This window comes from Rhipicephalus microplus, chromosome X, assembly GCF_043290135.1.
Source record: "Rhipicephalus microplus isolate Deutch F79 chromosome X, USDA_Rmic, whole genome shotgun sequence".
NCBI lineage: Eukaryota > Metazoa > Arthropoda > Arachnida > Ixodida > Ixodidae > Rhipicephalus > Rhipicephalus microplus.
The window spans coordinates 386696632-386722452 of record NC_134710.1 but is presented as its reverse complement, the minus strand read 5'-3'; the positions used below and the strand labels follow the sequence as shown (position 1 = coordinate 386722452).

General features: G+C 44.2%; 1 protein-coding gene across 1 annotated transcript in view; it reads left to right on the top strand.

Moving 5' to 3' along the window:
* LOC142776435 (luciferin 4-monooxygenase-like) overlaps positions 1–23677 on the top strand; it is a 104059-nt gene extending 80382 nt beyond the window's left edge. The window contains exons 6-11 of the mRNA XM_075880081.1: positions 5747–5921; positions 10121–10292; positions 14637–14737; positions 15741–15882; positions 17482–17748; positions 23375–23677. Coding sequence (XP_075736196.1) covers positions 5747–5921; positions 10121–10292; positions 14637–14737; positions 15741–15882; positions 17482–17748; positions 23375–23520 — 1003 coding nt within the window. The 3' untranslated portion in view covers positions 23521–23677. The remainder of the gene's footprint in view (positions 1–5746; positions 5922–10120; positions 10293–14636; positions 14738–15740; positions 15883–17481; positions 17749–23374) is intronic.
* Positions 23678–25821: the final 2144 nt, after the last annotated feature.

Here is a 25821-nt window from a genome sequence, read left to right as displayed (position 1 = left end):
GATGGTCGCCTCAAAAACATGGGGGCGTTCGATGTATCCTGCAATAGCGCACGAGCTGGGTGGTCGATATGGGAAAGCACCTTGGTGGCATACGTGACACTTGTAAACTGACGTCGCCGTTCTAGTGACCACCGGTCTGTCTCAACATACAGGCTGGCTGTTGGGCTGGTCCGGAAAGCACCGCTGGCCAGCCGAAGCCCAAGATGGTGCACTGGGTCAAGCATCTTGAATGCAGATCTTGAAGCTGACTCGTAAACCACCGAGCCGTAATCGATACGTGATAGCACTACACTGTTGAGAAGGTTCAGCAGACAGTCACGGTCTGTGCCCCATGACTGATGTGAGAGAATCTTGAGCAGGTTTAAGGCTTTCAAGCATTTAAGTCGTAGCTGTTTGATATGTGCAACAAAGCTTAGCTTTTCATCAACCACAACACCTAAAAATTTGTGATCTTTTTTGGTAGTTATGGTTTGTCTGTTAATTGAAATATTGGAGGGTGGCCTTATGCCACGTAGTTTTGAGAAGAGTACGCAAACAGTCTTGTCACAGTTAAACTTAAACCCATTTTCGTCTGCCCAGCTTGACAGCTTGTTTACTGCCAACTGAATCTGACGTTCACATGTGGCTAGGTTGCATGATTTGAAGCTGATCTGAATGTCATCCACATATACAGAGTAGGAGATTGTTCTAGGCATAATGGTGCTTATGGAGTTCATTTTTACGATGAATAGTGTGCAGCTAAGAACACCACCCTGGGGGACGCCATTTTCTTGCGTAAACTACTTCGATAAGGCATTACCAACACGAACCACAAATGTACGTTCAGAAAGGTAGCTTTCAACAGTATTCAGCATGCTTCCTGACACTCCAAAAGATCGCAGGTCACGGAGAATGCCATAACGCCATGTCGTGTCGTAAGCTTTCTCTAAGTCGAAAAATACAGATAGGCAGTGCTGTTTATGAATGAAGGCATCCCTGACATAGGATTCAAATGCTACCAGTTGGTCAGTTGTCGACCGGCGTCAGTGCGCCCGTGAAGAGTTAGATCTTTTTGTTTAGCGCGCTTCAACGCTTGCTCCAGCTCGGAAGAGAACGGCAACTAGATATCAAGGAAATGACGATTTAAGGAGCAAAGCAAGATACGCATAGGAACTCCTACTCACCAGTCAATTCATGCTAGTTTCCTAACTTATTCCACAAGACTTCCTTTAGTTAGCTGTCAACGTGCTTGCGGTCGCGCCTCTCTTAAGGAACGAGGTGGTTGCGAATCAGTTCAATGAGAATTTTTTTAAGCGCACGTTACTTGTCTGTCACATGACCAGCGAGTCGTACTTGGCCACCATTTTTTCAAATTCCTCAGCTAGCACTCTTGTTTGTTCGTGACGAGCCAATCCGGCCGTGAACACCGCAAAAAATTGGTCCGACAGCCGCCACTCGGAGCACTTTCGGCGGCCGGAATGCTTAGTTTTATTCAGCATTTAAAGCCTTACGGGCACTCTGCCTTTAGCGCTATTTAGCGCGTAGTTAGTGAGGAAGCCTCTGGGACACAGAATGATCTCAGAGGTACTCGTGCTGCTAACTATAAAGAATACATATCTCCTTTGTGTGCTGCATGTATACGCCCCTGACGTACTTGTCTAGGACGTCACGCGCACGTCAAAGGGTCGATCGTTCGAACCTATGGTCGCGCGCCTCGGAAAGTGTTTTCGCAGGACCATTTTTGTGCAGTTTAAATACATACACACGTATGTGTACGCGCAGCACCACACCAATGGCGACAGTAAATATGCACCGGGTGCATCCTAATAAATGATATCGCCATAAAATGTGTTGGTAAAGACAGAGACATGCGAGCTTATGTATGCCTTAAGCCGTTATAAAGAGTGACAAGATTTTCCATGGGCAATGACGATCTTATATAAGCTCAGCACCACTCACCATGAGCTCGAACTTTAATACTGAGTTAATCTAGCCCAGTATGCAGAAACTCTTCATTGGTAATGGCTAAATATGTGGTTAGATATAGCACTCACTGATGGCATACTGGAGAAAAATCTGCTCCGATTCACGATCACGGTCGCTTTGTAAGCAAATTAGGACACCGTAGACATGTTTTTTATAAATCATTTATACGAGAGATATGAGAAATGGGCTTTGCGTTTGAAGTAATAAGGAGTCATGTACTTTTTGGGGAAATTAAATTGTTTTCTGTTCAGGTCATTTCAAACAGGGTTATGCGGATTTCATTGCTCGTACAGTTTTATCGCGCAACAGGGCCGGCGCTTGAGTAGGTAAATGGTCTTAATTTTTCACCCCTCACTTCTGTGTGAACTATAACGAACAGACTATCAAGCTTAGTAAAGAAGGGGGTATGTCATTAGATGTAATGTTATAAATCTCAACAAATAAAGTGGAAGAAAAGACAGCTTGCCGCCCCACCGGCAACGTGTCTGTTGCCTGCTAGGTAATGTTGATGCCCTAATGTTTTTTTGCATACGCTAAAATTGAAGCACATTGACACTCTTCCACTTTGCAGACACGATAACAACTTCAGGCGCAATAGGGTGGGAATGCTGTTACAACACCATGCGTTTTGCTACATTAGCCGCTTCAGCGGCACAACGATTATTACCGATTTCCTCCACCTATATGCAATGTTATTCACCTAATCATAGTGCAAGGGAGTTTAATAGCGACGCCAAGTAGTAGGCAGGCAGCCGGTACGGACAGAAATGCTCGAGCAGTCCAGCGTCTACAGCTCGTGCACACGCTCGCGCTTCGCACTCAGGGATGGTCCCACTAGTCAGTGTCTTGCGAATTCCCCACTACAGTACCCCGGTGACGAAGACGAGCCATCCTGGCGACTCAAGGTGACGAGAGAACAGGAGGGTCGTATATAGCAGGGCTTGGGCGACTGACGTGGACCCTCTCACGACCAAGGCGGCGCTTGTGAATGGACGGCTTGAGTGGTTCAATCACATAGGTGACAGAAGAAGGGTGCTGTATGACGCGGTAAGGGCCAGTATACTTCGGTGCAAACTTGGGAGTCAGTCCAGGAGAGTGAAAAGCAGTCGAAGCCACACGAGAGAATCGACGGGGAAAGTGTCCTGAACAAGGTCAAGACCATGGCGATCTTTTCGGAGGGCTTTATTATCGGCTGTGAAGGACCATGCAAGCTGACGACACTCTTCAGCATGTTCGGCCATTTCAGAAACTATGCTGAACTCGGAGGCATCAGGATTGTATGGGAGAATTGTGTCGAGTGTGCTGCATAGGTCACGGCCATATAAAAGAAAAAATGGAGAAAAGCCTGTTGTTGATAGAATCGCCGTATTGTAAGCATACGTCACGAAAGGAAGAAGGACGTCCTAATTGGAGTGGTCGGAATCAATATACATAGCGAGCATGTCTCCCAGGGTTCTATTGAAACGTCCCGTTAGGCCATTCGTTTGAGGGCGGTAGGCTGTTGATGTGCGGTGTACCATACGGCATGAATGTAAGAGCTGCTGCAGAACTTCGGACAAAAATACGCGGCCCCTGTAACTCAGGAGCTCCCGTGGTGCACCATGACGAAGAAGACACCGATGCAAGATGACGGTTGCAATGTCACGAGCACCAGCCGAAGGTAACGCTGCCGTTTCGGCGTACTTTGTCAGATGGTCGGCAGCCACAATCACCCATCGATCATCGATTATCACCTACAGAGCACGGTAGCCGGCCGTATAGGTCAATCCCAACATGGTCAAATGGGTGTGCAGGACTTGGTAAAGGCTGCAGTTGACCGAGTGAATGAGAAAATGTCTTGCCCTGTTGACACAGGGAACTTGAGCGAGTGTGTTTGCCTACAAACGTGTACATACCCCGCCAGTAGTAACGTTGGTGGATCCACTAATACGTCTTTAGTACACCGGCGTGTGCGTGTTGTGGCTCAGCATGAAAATATTCGCAGATATCAGACCGCATATGGCTGGGTATGACTAGCAGCCATTTACGACCCACCACTTGATAGTTCCGACGGTATAACAGACCATCCCGTATGGCGAAATTCGTTGCTTGGCGGCGAAGAGCACGCGGGTAACCGGAAGGTGACGCGTCAGAAAGCATATTCAAGAGCGAGACAATTCAAGGGTCCTTCCGCTGTTCCGATGGCATGTCTGTGACGCTGACGCAGAGAGGGGAAGATCAAGCGCTGATATTTCCGTATCATCAGATTTCACGGGTGATCCTGAAAGCGCATCTGCGTCAGAGTGCCACTAGTCAGTGCCTTGCGAATTCCCCGCTACAATAGTACAATCGACATGCTTCTCTGAGGAAAGCGCAAGCAGGTCTGCCCTTTCAAACGACAGGTACCTGAACTCAGTGTCATGTCCGGGAAACTCAGAGCTAGTTTCGGTTTCAAACAACATGCAAGCCCGTAGCAGTTGCCAGACATACTAAGATCCGGTTGAATGAAGTGGGGTTTATGTGAATGTTCGCATTTATTGGCTTTCAGAAGTTTTCCAAATAAAAAAATTATACCCCTATAAAGAACTTCTTTTTGTTTATATGTCTTTTCTTCTTATTTTGTGAATTTTAAATCAGGTGAAGTGCGAGTAGTGATTAACTTGCGTTCGTAGCGCTTGCCTCCAGTCTTTCTCGCCTCTCGCTCAGCGATATAAAAAGTTATATCTCCCTCTGTTATGTCGCTTGGTGGGTGTGTCAACTACGGAAGAGATGAAGACAAGATAAAAAGAGCAAGTTCTGGCGGGCAGATAACGGGAGTCGCAGTGAGCTTCGCTGAACAAGTAAACCATGCATTCGTAGAAGATGGCTTAATCAGGCAACACATGTTTTCCGTGACTCTGCGGGGTGCTAACACAAACATTCCTAGTTCTGTTAAAGTTTTACACTGCTCCCTTATGCAACGGGTGAGCTCAAGAATGTGGACACATTGTTTTAGCAGGTTTTATTGTTGCATGAGTACATAGGAGTAAACCCAGCTCCCTGCAAGCCTGACTGGACTGACAGAAATGCCGTGTTACCTTGATAATCGGTGAAGACGGTAGCCAAGCTCTTGTCGGAAAAATGCGTTTATTGCGCTTTCACACTACGTGTATGTATGTTATTTATACAAAACATGGAATAAACCATGCCATTCATTTGTGTCGATCGAGTTTCGTCTTACTGAGAAATCAGTCGGTTTAACTTTCACCGCTTCAGAAAACCTGAACAAAACTTAAAATAAAAGAAGATTAACAGAATTTTATTGCGGCATTGTCCAAGCCGCCAGTGGACCTGAAAGAAGGCCCGAGCGCATTCAGCTTGCATGCGAAGTGGGAAAGAAGGGCTTGCGTGCCACCCTCCTCCTCTCAAGTTTTTGTCATTTTCCTCTATGTGAGGACCTCACCAGTGACGTCATGAAATAAATTTTTCGTTCCTGATTCATTTCTAGTAGGACGCCCAAGAACCACCAGTGGTAAAAGTGGCGCGGCCGAAAGGGAATCCATGGGAGGTCTAGGGAGTTTCATTCCTCTGTCACAGTGGAGCATCGTGGTTACTAAGGGTACAAAAAGCACTGCACAAACTACCGCTTTACAATACTGTTGAAACCAGCGTTCAGATGTTGTCCCTCGGTGCACAGTATAGAAATGCAATGTTAGCTGAGGAAAATACCGAATTTCGATATTTCAGAGTGTCCTGGAGTTAGAAACCTAGAATGCAGACCGTAGCCTGAGGAGCTGCGTCATTTAGATTTTTTCTCTTGCAGTTATATGAACGACCCACCAGTGTTTGAAAAAGGCGAAACATTCCTCCTAATACCACCTATAATGCATATTAGTGGATTCTGGCTGACTTTCTGCTACCTAGGACTTGGCTGCGAAGTGGTTTTAGTTCCCACATGGGACTTCGAGGTCATCTTGCCAGCCATAGAAAAATACAAGGTAATTATATTTTGTAGCATTATCCCATTTTTCGTTAAAAGACTAAATAAATGGAATCGTAGGCCTTTACACAAGTGAGCTCTAACAACCTGGAAATAAATGAAAGATTGCTTCATCCTTGGATTGGAGCGAAGGAGTCATATTGCACGGAGATAAAGATGGAACTGAAACAGTTTTGTAGCTCAGCAACCAGACAAGTGCTAATCGGAGCTAGCATCAGGGAATAATGCACATGCTTGGGAAACAGTTTACAGAAAAATGTTGCAATTAATCAGGCTGTATTGTCGGTATAAGTTGAGGCTGACTATTCGCAATGCTTTGCTGTTTACGTATCAGACCAGCCATGTCGTACCGCGCATTCTTTGGACTGATGCCTCATACCGCAACTGGTACAATGCCTTGAATGCATGGGTAAGATGTGGACAAATGTTTTTTCGCAATACACTGCTATTAGTGAATGTACGTTGCCCTAAATGCGTCGGTTTGTGCTAAGTCGTCGTATCTTTAAATTTGAATGAAGTGGATGCAGCCATCATTTAGAAAAACGATTAGGTCAGCCGTCTTTTCTGTGGAGTGTCATGTACGGTGTTTTATAGGAAACTTAGTTTCATATATTTCTCTATAAAATATTCGGTAGCCACTACGCAAGGTAATGTCGCAACAGGAAAAGAAATGACTTAGCGACATAATGAGTGTAGACTGTGGCGAACTGAGCAAAAAGAAATAAATTCTGGAAAAAAAATTCCAGGCCACATTCTCGCTCAACTAGTTCTCTCCGGTAAAACATCGACTCATGCAAAATACGCAACATAATAACTGTTTGATGAGCCACCCTTTACCGTAAAAGTAGGGATCGAGAGGTACACAGAACACTGCCGAAATTGATGTGGTCCCGGCAGGGCATCACATGCTGAATGACTTACAGGTTACCGCTTAGGTTTAGTTACGCCACATTGAATAGTTTACCATAATCACTCGACTCACAATTAGCCTAAAGTATGGACACTATGAACATCATACCGCACTATTTTCGTATTTTAATTTCTGCATCACACTCATAATAATGCCGGAACTAACATTAGAGAAGACGGTTACTTGCTTAAAATAAAGCTTTTTTTTCTGCGTTCGAAGTCAAACACAAAAAAGCCGCCATCAGCACGAGCAGCCTAAGCACAAGCGAAAAAAAATTTGTCACCGCAGAAACTGACCACTAGTAATTGTGATAATTTTGATTTTTAGTGTGGAAAGTGTAGGGGCCACAAGACGATCGGGCACAAGCGCAGTGAATGCAGGCCAGCTGTCGTTACTCACTGACTGGCACGAAGGACGCTTTTGAGGAAACAGTTTAGTAGAAAATAGGTCTAGTGGCTCAACATGCATGCTTACATGCATGATATTTTAAGGGCATTGTGCGCCACCCTATGAAGCATGTGCACGTGGTGAAGGGTTTAGAGTATCGTACCTCGTCTGGAGCGGCCCCGAGTACAAATGCCACTGCCTAAACGTTTCCACGTATAGTCATCTTTATGCAAGTACTCTTATGACTGGCAATGCATGGACTCTGCCTGCAAGGGACGATTATCGGCGAGCCTTCCAACGTGGTTCGCGTCTTGCAGGAACACGAGGGGTTTCTCTGTGCGCCACATCCAACGCGCATCGGTGTTGTTGAGACGCGCAGTCAGCGTCGGACAAGGAGCGTCGCGTGTGCGCTGCTCTCTCTCTGGGCTTCAATGACCCTCTCGTGTGTCATATAAAATCACCTTTGTACGCCTTGTTTAACAGTCCTGTAATTATGTAATGAAATTGTGTGTATTTGACCCGCAAGAAGCCTCGCATAGGTTCTTCCTTCCTCGAAGCCTGGGTTAACGCCAGTGCCCCGATTCTCTATCGCATCAACTGGTTAGCAGCGGCGGGACCCTGTATGATTCCGTGGTGTTCTTTCCTGGTACCGATGCTTGTGAGTGCTCGCTTACATAGAGATTCTACCAAGTACTTTGGATAAATGGTGATGTTTATCCAAAGGGAAGATTGGTCGCTGCTTCGTGAAGGCTGGTGTCTGTTAGAGGTGCCTTCACAGCAGTTAGAACAACGAAATGTATTAAGGGGTGGCTATGGAAATGAACAGGTTAAGAAAACTGGATTTAGAACTTCTGTGCGAAGAGCTAGGGATGGACGTGACCATGATACATAGGAAGCCACATTAGATACAGGCGATCAAGGATTCTGGAGTGGATGATGAGAGGCTTTCTGATTGTTGGGAACTCATGCAGGCCAGGCATAAGGAAACCAAATAACGTGAACGCCTTGCGTCAGAGAGAGGAGCCCCCAGGCATAAACACGAAGCTGCAGCTCATGAAAGGAAAATGGAAAGATTGAGCTTAGAGTTTCGGATTGTCCTGGCGAAACTTGCTAGTGGTCAGGGTACAGTAAATGTAGAGATTCAAGATAGACCAGGCACAATAAACAGTGAATGCAGGACTGAGGTAACTGACGAGTGCAGCGTCTATTGCCAGTCGGATATAACAGGTGTCACAAGCATGGACGAAAACAGGATGACTGACTCGTGGATAAAGGTTTTTTTCTCGCATTAGTGTAGACGCGGTATCTTTGTCTCAGCAGGATGAGTGTACAGCCGCTTTCGCCAAGTCATAAAAGTATACAGCCGGAGGTGCTATCGTTAGTAAATCGCGACGTGGATGATCAGGGTAGCCTAACTAGAGCTATCATTGCATCTTGCCCAACCGACGGTCGGTTGGGTAGCATACAATGATACAGTTGCTGGAAGCGACAAAGGTGATAGCAGATTGCCAGTGCATGGTTTTCAAATTACCAGTGCAGAGCTTCTTTAGTGTCAAGAAAGCTTATGGATGTTCTATATTTTCTGCTGTTACAGAGCGTACTTCCTCAAGGACACTTGGTCTTTAAGTTTTGAGTGAAAATGGAGCAATGTATGCAGGTCAGGATGGTGCGGACGCTCCCGTCTTCATGCGTCTGCGAACAAGCTCTTTGGTTAAAACCCGGCATTGCTGCAGCGTGAAGGGCAGTGACTTGAAGCATCCGCGTGGTTTAACGTAGACTTGGAGACAAGCGTTGCAAAAACTTGTTTGTAGGTGTTGTACTTAGGGTCTTTAAACTGTGGACTGCGACCTTTCTGATAGACTTCATGCCGTCGTTGAGCAGGGAACAGCAAGGCTGCGGTGACTGGGCCGCGCCAGCTGTGGAGGTGCATGTTGGAACCCAGTGGGTGTTGATGTGTAGTGGGAGTTGGTGCAACGCCGAAATGCCTTGTTGTGTTACCTGCTCTGTGCTGTGTGTGTGTTGCGGTCGAGAACCATAGGAACGCGTAGGGGCAATTGCAACGGACGACGTACAAGGGCCACTTCAGGGAGTAGCGGTACTGCAGTCCGTCCTCGGCCTTTTTAGGTGGCAGATGGGCTGTTATGACTGGCAATGCATGGACTCTCCCTGCAAGAGAGGATCATCAGCGAGCTCTCGAAACGCGGTTCGCGACTTGCAGGAACGCCAGAGGTACTCGTGTGTGCAACATGGAGTGCGCAGTCGGCGTCAGACAAGGCGCGTGCGCATGGACCAGGAGTTATGAAAGGAGCGTCGCTTGTGTGCTGCTCACTCTCTTTCTGACCTTCGTTGGCCCTCTCATGTGCCATGTAAAGACGCGCCTGTACGCATTGTTGAGCATTCCTGTAAATGTGCAATTAAATTGTCTGTATTTGGTCCTCAAGAAGCCTCGCAAAGGACCTAACTTCCCCGACGTCTGAATGAACATTTGTGCCCCCTTCTCCGTCACATCAGTACAAACTTTATAGTTGAATTAAGCACGAGAAGGTGACTAAAGCGTGGTGTCTGCTATGTCTATAATTGCGCCGCTATTTGTGTATGAGCGTGCTTAAGGGCTATAGCGATCGCAGCTAAATTGACGTGGTTCGTCACGCGCATTCAGAAGGGCGGTCAATGACGGATGTGTGACAGACGTTCTACTTCTTACTGTGGAATGGAGTTCTAAGTATTGATTCACCACAGTGAAGGAGAACTGACATAATGAGAAACGACGCTCAAGTGTTTAGAAAGGCCGACTACTTTGTTCTTAGTAAGTGGATAAGTTGAACGTATATTTGTGAATAAGAGTTACCACTGGACGGATAGCAGCTGAATTTATTTTCTGAAATCTATTTTCATCACAGCCTACAACACTTGGGTTGCTTCCTACATTCTTCCTGAAGTTGGATCAGCATCCACTACTGGGTCAGGTGAACACGAGCAGTGTCAAAAAAGTAATGCTTGGCGGCAGTACATTGAATTCATCTGTGCTACAAAGCGTCGCCAGGAAGCTCGGCTTGGGCGGAGTTATACAATGTACGTTTCTTGATGTTTTTCAAGTGTGGTAAAAAGAAACTAAACAAGACATTTTATATCATGCATGACGAGTACAGCAGATGAATAGTGAAAGTCGAGAAATCCGTATGACAATCAGGAAGTCGACTTTACATTGACAAAAACCTCCCAAATAATTATCCCCGTATGAGATGAACATTTAAGCAATGTAGCAATTACGGAAAGCGCCTTCACGGGCTACGTTAAGCCTTCATACTAAGATTTTCAAAGGATAATTGTCAGGCAACTCATCGTGAATTGTCCTTTTAAAAACAAGGCAATGCAGTTGGAAGCAAATATTCCGAGCAGCGTTCCTCAGAAGCGTCTCTAGAAGCGCGTTTTCTTTGTTTCCGCAGCGTTAAGGTGACATAAAGCGCTTATTGAATAGCCATACTGGATCCCCTTCACCTTCGAATCTTTTCAGGTCAATTTATAAAGAACTGGATCAGTTTTTATTGATTAAAGTTTGTTACCAAGAAAGGGATAGCAAAAAAGACTTAACTCTATCCTATAATTGTGGTGTAAAATGTAGTGGAATTGATGACTGAGTGACTGACTGACTGGGCCAACTAGTTGACTGACGTTTCATTACTTTATACATTACGCTGTTTACTGCGTTCTTTATAAGTCTGTTTTCCTGTTGACGTTAGCATGTATTTCTTAGATTGTGCGCATCAAGGCGCATTTGGCCCTGAATTCTAGTTCGCGACCACCTTTACAGTGATATGATGTGTGAAATGGGAGTTGTAAAATAGTCAACAAAATGAAAAGCAGTGAAATAAAATAGGTAACAGAATAAAGGAATGTGGTGTAACTATTTTCTTACGCATTTCTCATTTATTGTGTGTGCGTTAAGTTCCCTGTTCATCTTTTAAACTGTGTGGCACCATATATGAAAGGTGGTTGTGTCGTTGTTTCTTCCGTACTTTTTAAGTACGCGTGCTTGATTTTCGCAAAAATTTGTTACATGACACGTTGCAGTTTTGTACAGCTCATTTCAGTAACTAAAGCCCAAACGGTGGAAGAGTTTGGTAGGTGTTAGCCATGGGTCATTCATTCGAACAATGGACGCCTGTAAACTAGGCATAATGCAATTTCACAGCGTAAAGTACTTCTCCTACAGTTCTACCACGATAGCGTTGAAGAGATCGCTTCACATGAACTCCAGTGTAGTTCAAGGCGTCGTTGACTGTGGTAAAAAAAGTCGTGATCTTCACGAGGTGAAGAAATTGAGACAGGTGCAAATAAACCTAATGATAAAAAAGGCTTGGTTCGAATGGCAATCGAAGCCCATGTGGCAGAAGCTAAGAATATTGACACGAAGAGCCCAAACATGAAAAGTTTGCAGGCTCACGACAGGGCGACTATGTATGTGCTATATATATATATATATATATATATATATATATATATATATATATATATATATATAATATCTTCATATATATTCTCACGAGGTTGTGATACACGCAGCACTTGAGAGGAAGCACGCAGGAGTCAGGGCGGTGTCAGGCGAACTGTTTATTGGGCGAACTTGTGCCCAGCAAAACAGGGCCAAACACAACTCACAGCAACAGCGGCGTGAACAGTCGTCGGCCGACGGAAAAAAAAAAAAAAGACCCCCAGTGGCGCACTGCGCCGGCTTTTTATACACGCGTCGTAACGCGTTCCAAAGTGGCATACAAGATAACGCGGCCTGCGTTGCGCTTAACAGAAAGTGATAGCGTCTTCCTTCGCAAACGAAAAGAACCGCACGTGTCAGTTTTTTATACACGCGTCGTAACGCGTTCCAGAGTGGCATACAAGATAAACGCGGCCTGCGTTGCGCTTAACAGAAAGTGATAGCGTCTTCCTTCGTAAACCAAAAGAACCGCACGTGTCAATATATATATATATATATGATTGATTGATTTGTGGGGTTTAACGTCCCAAAACCACCATATGATTATGAGAGACGCCGTAGTGGAGGGCTCCGGAAATTTTGACCACCTGGGGTTCTTTAACGTGCACCCAAATCTGAGCACACGGGCCTCGACATTTCCGCCTTCATCGGAAATGCAGCCGCCGCAGCCGGGATTTGAACCCGCGACCTGCTGGTCAGCAGCCGAGTTCCTTATCCACTAGACCACCGCGGCGGGGCTATATATATATATATATTCATATATATATATATATATATATATATATATATATATATATATATATATATATATATATATATATATATATACATTGTCATCATTATCAGCAAGATATTCAAGGAATGGTACAACTACGAAGGGGCGAGTGTCACCTTACGGATAGGCAGTAAACACTTACCAAGGCATTCAACAGGAATTCTAGAATAGGTTGGAATAATCAACATTACACGCACAGATTTTAGTTTTCTTTGGCCACGTTTGCGTTGTATGCAGAGATGCAAAGTGAAGCGTGAAGTTAGGCCAGCGATTGAAACAACAATGAGAATAATACCTGATTATGTCATCGCGTTATACCTTTCAAGGCTACTCCATTGTTTTATGCAAAGGCGTCTTTGTAAGCTCGTAGCACTTTTGGGGCCCGTCTTGTCATCGTAGAACTCTTGTGGCTTGAAACGCATGCGACAATGCGCTCAATACAGGTCCAAACTATTAGAGAAATGAATGCTCTAAACTGGGTCAAAGAAAACAAATAGGCTCCTAAATAACTATATAACAGTAACTGGGAATTTAAACGAGTTGTCAACATAAAATCTCTAAAAACGCTTCGGAAACATTCCGCTGAAAACAGAGCACCGCGAGATAGGTGCCACCACCTCATGAAGGTGCGTGATTGCTTCTTCTACTGGCACTTCGTCACTATGATATGAAGGAAAAAAAAAACAGCTTGAAGAAACTCGCGGTGGGCGACACGTATCTCAGCTAACGTGGGATGCAGGAACTCGCTAACAAGATTATACTGCTGCACGCGAAACCTCAAACGGTGGTGCTATCGGCGGTTCTGTAAATGGAGAAGTGCGACCTCTATAAACGAGAACCACTGGGCGCCCATGCTAAGCCCTTGACCTTCCACAGTAGTTGACTACATCTACGTGTGTCAGACGTCCGTAATGGATGTCGACGTCATTTTATCTTGAAGAGTTCTGGCGTATCTTTCGTACCGAACGGACGAATGGCATCTCGGAGACTTACTAAGGTGTCTCATAGAGGCATGTTTGGCGGGACTTAAGCTTTGCTCTTGCCCGCCTGACAAGCGGGCGAGCGTGAGAAGATAAGGTTCAGGGAGACCGCTTCGGGAAGTAGGAGGGTGCGTACGCGTTTTGATTTTTTCAGATAGTTTCAAACATTTGGTCTTCGTTCTTAGTCGCCGGCTGGGGGTTTAGATCATCTTGTCGGGGTCCGGGCCTTTGTGGGCGCGCGCCCTTTTCCGTGGTGTCGAGGTCCAGAGGTAGAGCCTCGGGATTGCGTACCTATGTTTCTCTAAACCTTTTCCATGTCCTTTTTGTTTCGTCTGTTCTGAGGTACGCTATCGCGGGAAAGCTGCAAGAAGGGTAGGTCCGTGCTTCAAACTTCGTTATTGTTTATTTCTTTTAGAAATGTGCCCTTCGTGGCAAATAATTGATATATTTTTTACCCTGTATTAGCTAGGCGGTGTCCTTTATAATGATGTTACGTACGGCTAGTTGCATCGAATGATTGAGCTAATTGTACTAAATTCCCCGTAATAAACCACACAGTTGGAGAGTGTCGCCTAAAGTCTCCCTTTAGGCGGACGTGAGCTCACCATCTCTTCCTGATGATGGTCAGAGATCGAACAAACAGTGCATAGCACAACGAGACAAACGAGGCCGCGCACCATGCATGGAGCTCACAGTTCCCGAATCTGCAGTAGTGTTTGTCGCATATGATTAGTTAGAGAAGCGAGGCTTTGCGAGCCGTTGACTGAAATAGGTAACTGACAAAACCCGAATGATGTGTTGGTCCAACGTGGAGTCTTTAGCACCCTGAACATTAAAACAGACTCACAGTGTGTGTTTGTGGGTGTGCGTTTGCGGTTGTGCACGTGCATGTGCGTGTGTGTGTTGTCTTTTTGCATGACTACCAAAATGTTAACGTGCACCTGTGATGGTATTATGTTTCATGGTCACCTGAAAATATGTAAGGAACGTTCAAGGGGGAATTTATTATGTTTTAGTCGTTTGATAAATGACTTTACGGAACTCTGCCAAGTGTTTCATGAACTTCAAAGAGCTCCAAATCCTTCAAATTTATCACATTTATGCCGTTTTCATTGATCCGCAAGTGCACTTTTTGTTCCTTTATTTTTTTACCATGTCCTTTTTGGCAGTGTTTGGAATGACAGAGTTGGCAGGCAGCGTAACAGCGTCTTCGCCTCGAGGAGATGACTTCAAAAGCGTCGGAAAGCCCATACCATTCATGGAAATTAAAGTAAGCAGTGTATTGAAGTAAATAAATTCTTAGTATTTGCAAGGAACAAGAAAAGCAAAATGACATTCCAAAACTTCGCAGTCAAAACACAACAACGAGACCAAGAGGAGGCTAGCGCAAACAATGCAGCTGACCGTATTTCTGGCAGATTTCTCACGCATTGTGACAAAAATCACGCTAAGCTGTCATCGAGTTGCTGCTTATGCGGGACTTGTAGACAAATATTACTACGTGGATCGGCGTGTTTATGCAATTTGAATTGTAATGTGCATATAGTCTATAGGCTGAACAGTTACCTTGACTACCCTGACTCCTAAACAAACGGCACTTTACTGAGTGATGTAGCAGCGGCGCTGAATTTAAAGCACTGATATTCCTTCACTTCAGACACAGGAGCATTCGTTCTCGTTTTGCTGCTGGTACGAGTGATGCTAGACCAAATCGTGTTCAGTTATAGGAGTACATTTGAAAGCTTTGTCGTTTCAGTGCTATAAATTCACCTACTGTGAAAAATAGTACGTTTTCTTTTCCTAATACCGCGCAAAGCTACAAGTCTCCGTCTCTTTAGTTGCTGTTCCGGGTTGATAGACACTGAATATCCTATTGTGCATACCGGCAGTTTTCTATGTGCACTAAATGAACAATAACAGCAACAAGAAAAACCACAACCACAAAATTGTGCCTCTTCAGGATGGTTTTGCTTCTTCAGTAAAAACTTCCTTCATAAACATAGACGTGAAAAAAAAGAGGGCGCCTGCGAATGTAACATTACACGCTACGATGGCAACGCCATAGCTCACTCTTCCCGTAGTCTGTACTGCTTGTCATCGTGGTATTTCCAGCCAACGAACTAAAATACGAAATTAAAGACCAGTGTGTAAGTAGTTTTTTTCAAGTACATAGATATAATGGTCACTGAGTGTAATCCACGTGGCTGCCCAAATAACGCTAATTTGAATAAATGCTGGATAACTCTGGACTCTTGTTCCTACTTTATTATCAGGTGGTGGATATAACAACCAGAAAGCCTCTGGGCCCTGGAGAGAAAGGGGAAATCTGCATAAAAGGCCCTTGCACATTTCTGGGCTACCTGAACAAACCGAAAGAAACTGCTGACACCTACGAAGATGGCTTCCTCCGCACTGGTGCGCCGTATTTTTGCATGCGTACTATTTAACATCTTCAGGGAGACGATCTGTCTTTTAAAATTAAACAAGTCACAGCTTCGCCGCAAAGGCGCAGCAATGAACGCGATAGCAACAAATTGGAAAGTCACGCTCAAAATGAGAAGCAGATCATGAAGCGTGTACCACGTTTCTCGTGCACAAATCAAGCATGAAATGTACTCACAGGTACAGATGAATGTGAATAAGTGTTTTAGTTGTTAGTTTGCTATGTCCGAAAAGCGCGCCCTATTCAAAAACGGAGACTGTGCAACGATTGCAGTGACCTTTGTACGTCCGGTGACTACAACAGAATCGTTCTGGTGAAATATCAAGGCTAGACAAGACGTTCAATTCTCCCCACCGCGAGATATGGGCACGCGAGCGACCGTCCACACCCCTCCTCTCCACAGGGCAAAGTACGTGTGAGAGATATGAACACGTGGCACCGCGTCGTGACGATGCTGCGACGCGCACTCATTGCGCCATCTTCCTGGTAATGCTGCAAATACAATCGTTCCTTCCCCCGTATGCCCGGCAACAGTGGCACGTGGTATATATATTTAGCTTGCCGTTTGAATGTTAAAGGTTGTGCCTGTCCGTGGCTCAGTGGTTAACACCTCGCACTCACGTTTCAAAGGTCTCAAGCTAAATTCCACGTGAAGTAGCCTATTTCTTGATTATTTTTATTTCTTGAGTTTTCGTATATATATATACGTATACATTTACGATGAGTGCCATTGACGCCGACGCCAGCGGCAAAATCCAGCCAAGTTATCTATATATTTACTATCGTAATAAAATTATCTGAAGCTGACACATTCTTTCCGTACCTTAAATTTCAACAGTGATTGAAAGTACGCTAAATATATGCTAGCTTTACGATTAGGTTTTCAATAATACATGTGCTAGGGTGTTGCGTTTCAGAACAAGGTTTTCATTATGAGGCCCGTCGTAGTTGCTCAGATCATGAGATTTCTAGCACCTAGGCTTCTTTACCATAACACACGCTCCAAGATCAAAACTCAAGCATCACCATTTTAGAGAAACGTGATCACTGCGTCACGAATAGAACCCGCGTCTTCCGGCGAGCAGCTAAGCGCCGTAACTACTGTATACAGAAGCAGCCATACACTTTGGCACCTTACTCCTAATTTAGTTGTCTGTGCTAAGTAGTTGCATCATTAGCTTTATTTATATACTTGACACCATAGATGCACGTAAGCCTATTGTTTCTGAAATGAAAAAAATATTTTATGCTTATTTTGTGAGTGTTTCAACTGAAATTAATGATAATGAATTAAATGAGGCATCTAATACTGCTTGTCTGAAATAATGTCGTGGGTAACTTAACTTGTATTCGTGTTTCCGTCTTTTCCAAGGTTTTATCGTCGTGCCCGAAAAACGGTAAATCTCGATTGAGGGACAATCAACTGCCATGTGGGTAGCAAACAAATGTTTTATTTTTTTCCGCTCAACTGAGATCGAGAGAAAAGCCATTTTTAGAAATCGGGCTGGTCTTACTGATACGTCGCAACACGACAAAAGCAGATACATCACGTGAAGGCTTTTCAAACGCAGGTGATACAGGCTACTACTCAACCGACGGCCGGCTCTTCGTGTGCAGCCGCTTCAAGGATCTGATCAAGTGTATGGACCAGCAGGTACCGCCGGCTGAGATCGAAGAGCTGCTGGCCAGGGATCCTCGAGTGAAGCAGGTGGTTGTAGCAGGAGTTCCTCACCCACAGTACGGAGAAGCTGCCAGGGCATTTGTCGTTCCGCGGCAACGCCTGGCGGGCCCCGCTGAAGAACAGCTGGAAGCTGACAGGCTCAAAACGCTTGTCGCTGGTATGTTAGCGATAGCTGGCCTAGACGGTCCGGGATTGTTCGGCTGCAGCTTTACATGTACACGTAGAGCCTCACTTTTGGGTGTTTGCTCGGGTGCAATGCTTGCTTCATCTAGCACCCATCCATTTTTAAGACTACTAACGCTGTTGATTCCTCATGTAGCACGACTATTATCATCATCATGAACCGCCAAGTGTTCGCTTCGTGCACGTAAATATACGCTTTGGTCCCACAACTCGTGCGCTGATTTATTCGGTATGGAATACAATAACTAGTTGTATCTTGAGTGAGTTTGTTACGTGACGAAACAGTTGCAACCAGCCACGTGAATAAAATCACATCGCATTATGTAACAGCTGGTCACGCACATCGCGAAAATCACGTTACATCACGTGATTGTTCTCGCTACATATTCTAATGCAATTTGTTCATAAAAATACTTGGAAGAACTTCATTCTTGATTTAGTGTTCATTAGTGACAGTCTTGCACAAAGTTTCAGATTCGAGACCATAGAAGTTACATTATATTATAATGCAGTTCTTGTGCACATTAGCTGCCTCAGTCCACGTAAACAATTCAGATATAACACATAATATTATTTTACCAAGGCTGATGATGCGTCTATGACGGAACCTTGCAAATTATTTCTATCATTTTGTGTTGCTCAAACAGAGCTTCATGTTCAGGTGCTTGTTGATTGCTTGGACTTGCTAGTGAAGTCATGCTCTACTTGCGGAAGTAGAAAATAAAATGTGTGCCTGATTGAATAATTTATTGATGGAGCAGTTACGTTCAATTTAAGGGAGAGACGAATATTGGAATTTTCTAATAATTTCCAACCCTGTTTGCTATTCGAATCGATTCGCATGTTAATTTCACTATTCCAGCAGTTCGAACTTCCCGAAGGAAATATTTCCTGCACAGAAACGCAAAAAAGTAACCACTGGAAGCAAAGCCACAACTATGCATGTCCAAGGTCCAATTTAACTTAGATTCCGCTTGTGGGGTGCGAGATCCGAGAAAAGTATGGGGCGTTCCCGATTTTCAAAAATTCAAAACATGGCTGTTAGGTTTCTGTACTCTGATGCTACCGCAAATGTTACAATTTCAAAAGCAAAAGAAACCATGGTTAATAACATCGACACAAACGAAGGAAATATATCGGGCTGATACATTTTCACTACGCATTTCATAATTGAACAGATGTGGACTCTCAGCGATACTTTTGCAAACCAAATTACGTTTCACTTTCACTGAACCATATAAATAACATAAAAATAAGTTGCAGGGCTGACGCACTTGTAATGCAGCTTTTCTAACAATAGCCCAAGCCGAGGTGGTATAGTGGTTAAAGTACTTGGCTGCTGACCCACAGGTTGCGGGATTGAATCCCGGCTGCGGCGGCTGCATTTTCAATGGAAGCGCAACTGATCTAGGCCCGTGTGTTGCGATTTGGGCGCACGGTAAGACACCCCAGGTGGTTGAAGTTTCCGGAGCCCTACCCCACGTTCTCTCTCATAATAACGTGATGGTGTCGGGACATTAAACCTTACATATCAATAAATCAATCTCAAAACGACAGGCCAGTGGAATATGTTGCCGTAAGAAGTAGCAAAAATAACCTGGCGTGATGTATTTTCAAGTTCATCAGAATTTTTTGAGTAGTGTTTTTGTGCGGTTTTGTCATCACGAAAGTTTATTATGAACCAACTTTATATTGCGCATTTTGATGTGTCACTGCGTAAGTACGTAGTGAATTGCTTTTTTATTGTATAGTCGAAGTGTGAACATCTGTGTCCTCTTGAAATATTGCATTCCTTTCACTTCCCCGTTACGCCCTTGGGTGCTATGGGTGCTATCATAAATAAATGTCATTTAGTCAAATGTCAAATGTCAAAAGTCAAATGTCGATTGTCAAATGTCATTTAGAAAGCCGAATGTCATTTAGTTGTCGCCTGCCTTCCTTGATGTAGTTCGATTTATTTAGAACAACAATCGCGCCTCCATTGTCAGCTGGTTTAATTACGAGATCTTCGCGGTTGCTCAACGTGAGTAGTGCCTCTCTCTCTTTCTTAGATATATTAATCCTACCAGGTTTGTGACCTTGTACGGATGCATGACATCTTTCTGAATCGCGTCTATATATAGATCTAGATGTCGATCTCTGTTTGCGTCTGGGGTTCATTGCCGTCCGATTACCTCACGAAATAGCGGGTTGTCTTTTTGAGGTTTATCGAAGGAATATTCCTCCAATCGTCAATTTTGTGCGAAAACGTCTAGGTCTTTAAGAAGCGTGAATTCATCGTACTTCCCATTGCCAGGGCAGAATGTAAGTCCACGTCATAGTACACTCAGTTCTTCGTTGTAAAGTTCTTTATCTGAAAGGTTAATGACGTTTGGTTCTTTGGAATGTGGTGGCAAATGTTTTGAAACGTGAGGTGGCCCGGTCTTTTTTATGTGGGCAGCAGTGGGTATAGCGTGTGGTGAGACATTGTCCCTCACAAAATTCTTTCGCTTAAGTTTTTCTATTTCCTCTGTTTTTTTGCGCTCAAACATGGCGAGCTCTTTAGCCTCCCACTCCGAAAGAGGAAAGTTATTTCTTATATCCCGCCCCTCCTTTCTCAGTGCGGTCAGACTCTTTCTGCAGTGTTCAATGGTGACCTTAGTTAGCTCGTGTGTGGTGTGATTCAGAACTTTCTTCCATTCTTTCATTTTCTCTTTGTCAAAATTATGCATCGATGGTGTTAGCGACAAGCGCAACCCCTTTGGAGCCGTACCCGCCAGTCCATATTCTTCGAGACTATGCACGTGAAGTTCGTGTCGTATTCGTTTATCAACCACTTTTCTAAGTTTAAAAAATTTGGATCCGTTCTGTGGCCTAATTCATCTGAAGGGAACGGTGCTTGCCCATTCGCACAACCAGTATGTCACTTTGCACAGACGCGGCGAGTAAAACCGCAAGGTACCCGGAGGTCGTACCTGGTTTGTGTTGGAGCTCCATCCTACTGCGCCTCCCGTGACGAGCTGGCCTGTAAGCGACTGCTGTTGACTGGTGCTGGCTGCTGGTTGCCCATGACTAATGTTGGTGTTGATTTTCGCTGTGGGGGGATGGTTGATTCTGGCCACTGGTTGCTGTCGTTTGTGGTACAGCTGGCCGTCGTTGTTGACCTGGGTTAACCTTCGTCGCCTTTTCGGAGTGTGCCTCGCAGGCGGCGTCGACAGCTTTGGTACGCGTAATGACGGTCACGTACTCCGTGATGGGGGTCCTGACAGGATCTGCTGGCCTGTAGAAGGGGTAGCGGCTGTTTGCGAGGCCGCTTCGTGCTCTTCTTGCCCTTCGCCGCCTCGACAGGTCTCTCTCTCTCTCTACACACACGCACACACATATATATACATTTATATATATATAGGATATGGCACAATGGGAGCGTTGTCAACAAGGATAAATATATTTATTTCCCAACAGTTTCGGGATGGGTCCTCCCTTCATCAGGGGTGAGTTATACTGACATGAACTTCCAAACTTCATTGCTGCCGCGTCCCTCTCGCCTTGAAAGATGTTTGCGAGAGTGAGAGGGAACTAAAAAAGGAAAAACAAAAAACAAAAAAGGGGGAGAAAAAAGACGAAAAAGAAAAAGAAAGAAAAGAAAGAAAGTAAAAAAGAGGAAGAACCACTGTCAACACTGAGAACGAAACCAACTGTCCGTGTACGTCCACATACGGTTCTTATCACGTGCTGTTCAGTTCTCGACGTGTGTCAGGCCACCCAAGATTGTCGCCGCGGTGCCGGGAGGGTCCGTGACGGCATGCGTAAAGAAAGGGTTTCCCCATAATGGGTCGGTCGGCGTGCGGCGTGCGTAAAGGAAGGGTTTCCCGTTAATGGGTCGGTCGGCTCTTTACCTTTAATCTTCGTCCGTTTTCTTCAATGGTCATCAAGTGGTAGGCGAACGTAAACACTTTGTATGTGCATGTGGAAAAAAGAAAAAAAGGAAGAAAAAAGGAAGAAAAAAGGAGAACAAAAAACAAGAAAGGACAGTGTACACGTACGAGTCAGCCAGAAAAAAGCATGGTCTTCCTTTGTCTCCCTTTTTTTCTTTCTTTTTTTCTTTTTTCCACATGCGCATACAAAGTGTTTACATTCGCCTACCACTTGATGACCATTTAAGGGAAACGGACGAAGAATAAAGGTAAAGAGCCGACCGACCCATTAACGGGAATTCCTTCCTTTACGCACGCCGCACGCTGACCGACCCATTACGGAAAAACCCTTTCTTTACGCACGCCGTCACGGACCCTCCCGGCACTGCGGCGACAATCTTGGGTGGCCCGGCACACGTCGAGAACTGAACAGCACGTGATAAGAACCGTATGTGGACGTACACGGACAGTTGGTTTCGTTCTCAGTGTTGACAGTGGTACTTCATCTTTTTTACTTTCTTTCTTTTCTTTCTTTTTCTTTTTCGTCTTTTTCTTCCCCTTTTTTGTTTTTTTGTTTTTTTCCTTTTTTAGTTCCCTCTAACTTTCGCAAACATCTTTCAAGGCGAGAGGGACGCGGCAGCAATGAAGTTTGAAAGTTCATGTCAGTATAACTCACCCCCTGATGAAGGGAGGACCCCTCCCGAAACTGTTGGGAAATAAATATATTTATCCCTGTTGACAACGCTCCCGTTGAGCCATATCCCATACCTTCACGAAGACTAACTGGCCCATTAAATTATTACTCCCACTATATATATATATATATATATATATATATATATATATATATATATATATATATATATATATATATATATATATACATATATATATATATATATATATATATATATATATATATATATATATGTGTGTGTGTGTGTATACGATTGGTTTGAACGGACGAACTTATTAAAACCTTTATTAGTTCCTTTCGTTGCGGCTCCGGTCTGGTCTTCATCACGTATTCCCTGACAAAGACCCGACCCCGGCCAAAGCGTATACGTACTAATAACAGTTGTTTTACGTTCGTGGGCTGAAGTAAGAATTTTTTAATATCTGAACCAACAGAAGAAACTCTTGGACGAACCCACCGACGAACCGACACTTTTTAAGGCCAAACTGACAATTAAAATCAAGAAAATAAATTGAAAAATTGATTGATTGCTTTATTGAGTGATTGATTGATATGTTTGGTTTAACGTCCCAAATCCCAAAGCCACCATATGTGAATGAGAGACGCCGTAGTGGAGGGCTCCGAAAAATTTGATTACCGGGGGTTCTTTCACGTGCAGTCAAATCTCAGCACACGGGCCTACAGTTTTTGCCTCCATTGAAAATGCAGCTGCCACAGCTGGCATTCCATCGCGCGACCTGTGGGTTAGCAGCTGAGTACCTTAGGCACTAGACCATCGCGGTTGGGTGAATCAACGATATCATTGCGTAAATTACATATTCATATTTGTGAGAAAGCAAGCATAAAAAATGCTCTATGCTTGCCTTTTTTCCGACTGTCTACTTCGCTTGATTATGATTCCGATTCATAAAAGAGGTGGTCTTCCTCAATCTCTGAGTGACATACATATGTATGACGAACAGCCAAAAGAATTTACTCGTTTACTTACTCCTTTATTATTTTTCTTTCAGCCGAGCTCTCGTACCACAAGCAGCTCCATGGGGGCGTAGAGTTCCTGGATGGTATCCCTCATACCGAGAGTGGAAAAGACCGGCGACATGATTTGAGGAAGTCTTATATGCAGAGATGTGGGCAAGAAGACAAAGAACGAGCATGAGTGCCAAGTCCGGCTGTCAATCGCACGACGTTGTAGAATACGCGACATTAAATCAGCTTTCCTAACAAATAGCTGGTCAGGCTCTAATACTACGTTGTATAATACAGAATTAGCGTCCTCAAACATTGATATCAGAACGAAAAGCTTTGCAAAAATAAAGGTGGTATTTTTAGTAATCTTTAATGTTTAATACGGTAATTTTAGGTGTTTGTGGCTCTCAATGAAATTTTCTGGGCTATTTTTTTCTCCCTTCTTTCATTTGAACAAAATCTAGCTTGAACTGTGCATATTAATTACAAATGAATGTCAATACTTATCTCAACACGCCTACTTTTTTCCCCGCATTTTGAATGTCACCAGCCCGGGCGCCTCGACGTAAACTACGGAAGCACCGTTACAAATGTTGGTAACACAACAAAGTAACAATCGCATAAAATGCTATAATGCTAGAAAGTTTACAAACTGAATTGCTCTAGTGGTTTTGGGTAGCGCATACGCGAAGTGAGAAAGCAAGAGAATTCGAGAAGTGACGTGATTGGAATGGAGAGATGGGCTAGTTTTTAAATGGTTGCACATTACCTCGACCATGCAAGTGAGGTCATATTAATTAGAGAGCAAAAGTTGCTGCATCACAATATATATGTTTAGTGAATTATTTGTGCCACAGCCAGAACACAGAAGAAATAGGAGCAAAAAAAGGCAGAATGTGGATCCGCTAATAGTGAAGATATTGACCTGCTGCGAAAATAAAATTGAGGAGAAGGTAGCTGCAAGATTTAAAACTCTGAACTATCGCCAGTATTTTTGTCATTTGCATTACGTGAATAGTTGAATAGTTTGCAAGGAAGTTTCGTTGCATCAGTTCGTGGTTTTCTCAGGTAGGTTCAGTTCACAGCAGTGCTGGCGGCAACGCTTTACAAGTATTACATTGCAGCATTACTGTTTTGGTAACTTAGTAACGTACACATTACAATTTTCAAAATATAATGGATAATTCACTTACGATAAGCTATTTGGTAACGTAACTGTCCCGTTAGTCGGTACTTTTTTCATCTTGTTGGATTATAAAAGCGCTTTCATGACGCTTGCGCTACCTGACGACGATTATGACCACGGTATGCTATTTACCGCGTGCTTACAGGAAGTTTTCAGAAGCCTAGAATGGGAACTGTTAGGGATAAGAGTTAATGGAGAATACCTTAGTAACTTGCGCTTCGCCGATGACATTGCATTGCTGAGTAACTCAGGGGACGAATTGCAACTCATGCTTACGGAGTTACACAGGGAGAGCAGAAAGATGGGTCTTAAAATTAATCTGCAGAAAACGAAAGTAATGTACAACAACCTCGGAAAGGAACAGCGCTTCGAGATAGGTAATAGTGCACTTGAAGTTGTAAAAGACTATGTCTACTTAGGGCAGGTAATAACCGCAGAGCCTAAGCACGAGATTGAAGTAACTAGAAGAATAAAAATGGGGTGGAGCACATTCGGCAAGCACTCTCAAATTATGACAGGTAGATTGCCACTATCCCTCAAGAGGAAGGTATATAACAGCTGTATCTTGACGGTATTTAGCTACGGACCAGAAACCTGGAGACTTACAAAGAGGGTACAGCTTAAATTGAGGACGACGCAGCGAGCAATGAAAAAAAATGGTAGGTGTAACCTTAAGAGACAAGAAGAGAGCAGAGTGGATTAGGGGACAAACGGGGGTTAAGGATATCATAGTTGAAATAAAGAAGAGAAAATGGACATGAGCCAGGCATGTAGCGCGTAGACAGGATAACCGCTAGTCATTAAGGGTAACTAACTGGATTCCTAGAGAAGGGAAGCGGGTTAGGGGGAGACAGAAGGTTAGGTGGGCAGATGAGATTAAGAAGCTTGCGGGTATAAATTGGCAGCAGCAAGCACAGGACTGGGTTAACTGGCGCAACACGGAAGAGGCCTTTGTCCTGCAGTGGACGTAGTCAGCCTGATGATGATGATGATGCTCGATAGCGCTGTTGGGTAGCCACTCGTGATCTATTGAGGTTACATTATTCTTTAGCAATGTGCACACCTCCTGACCTGCGCCTTTCCTAACTGTTCTCGCTCTGGAGACTTCGCAAAGGATCTGTATCCCGGTAGCATCGGTGGGGCTTCACTGTGCATTTCTTGTAGTAATATAAGGTTGTGTGTCTTGCTGCTTTGATGTATGTACTGTCGTAACGAGTTTTTGCAACTTTCATAGTCATCCTGTACAGCAATTTTAAGGACTTCTAGTGAAAATTCCGTACTTTAGTGCACAAAGTGCGTCACCTC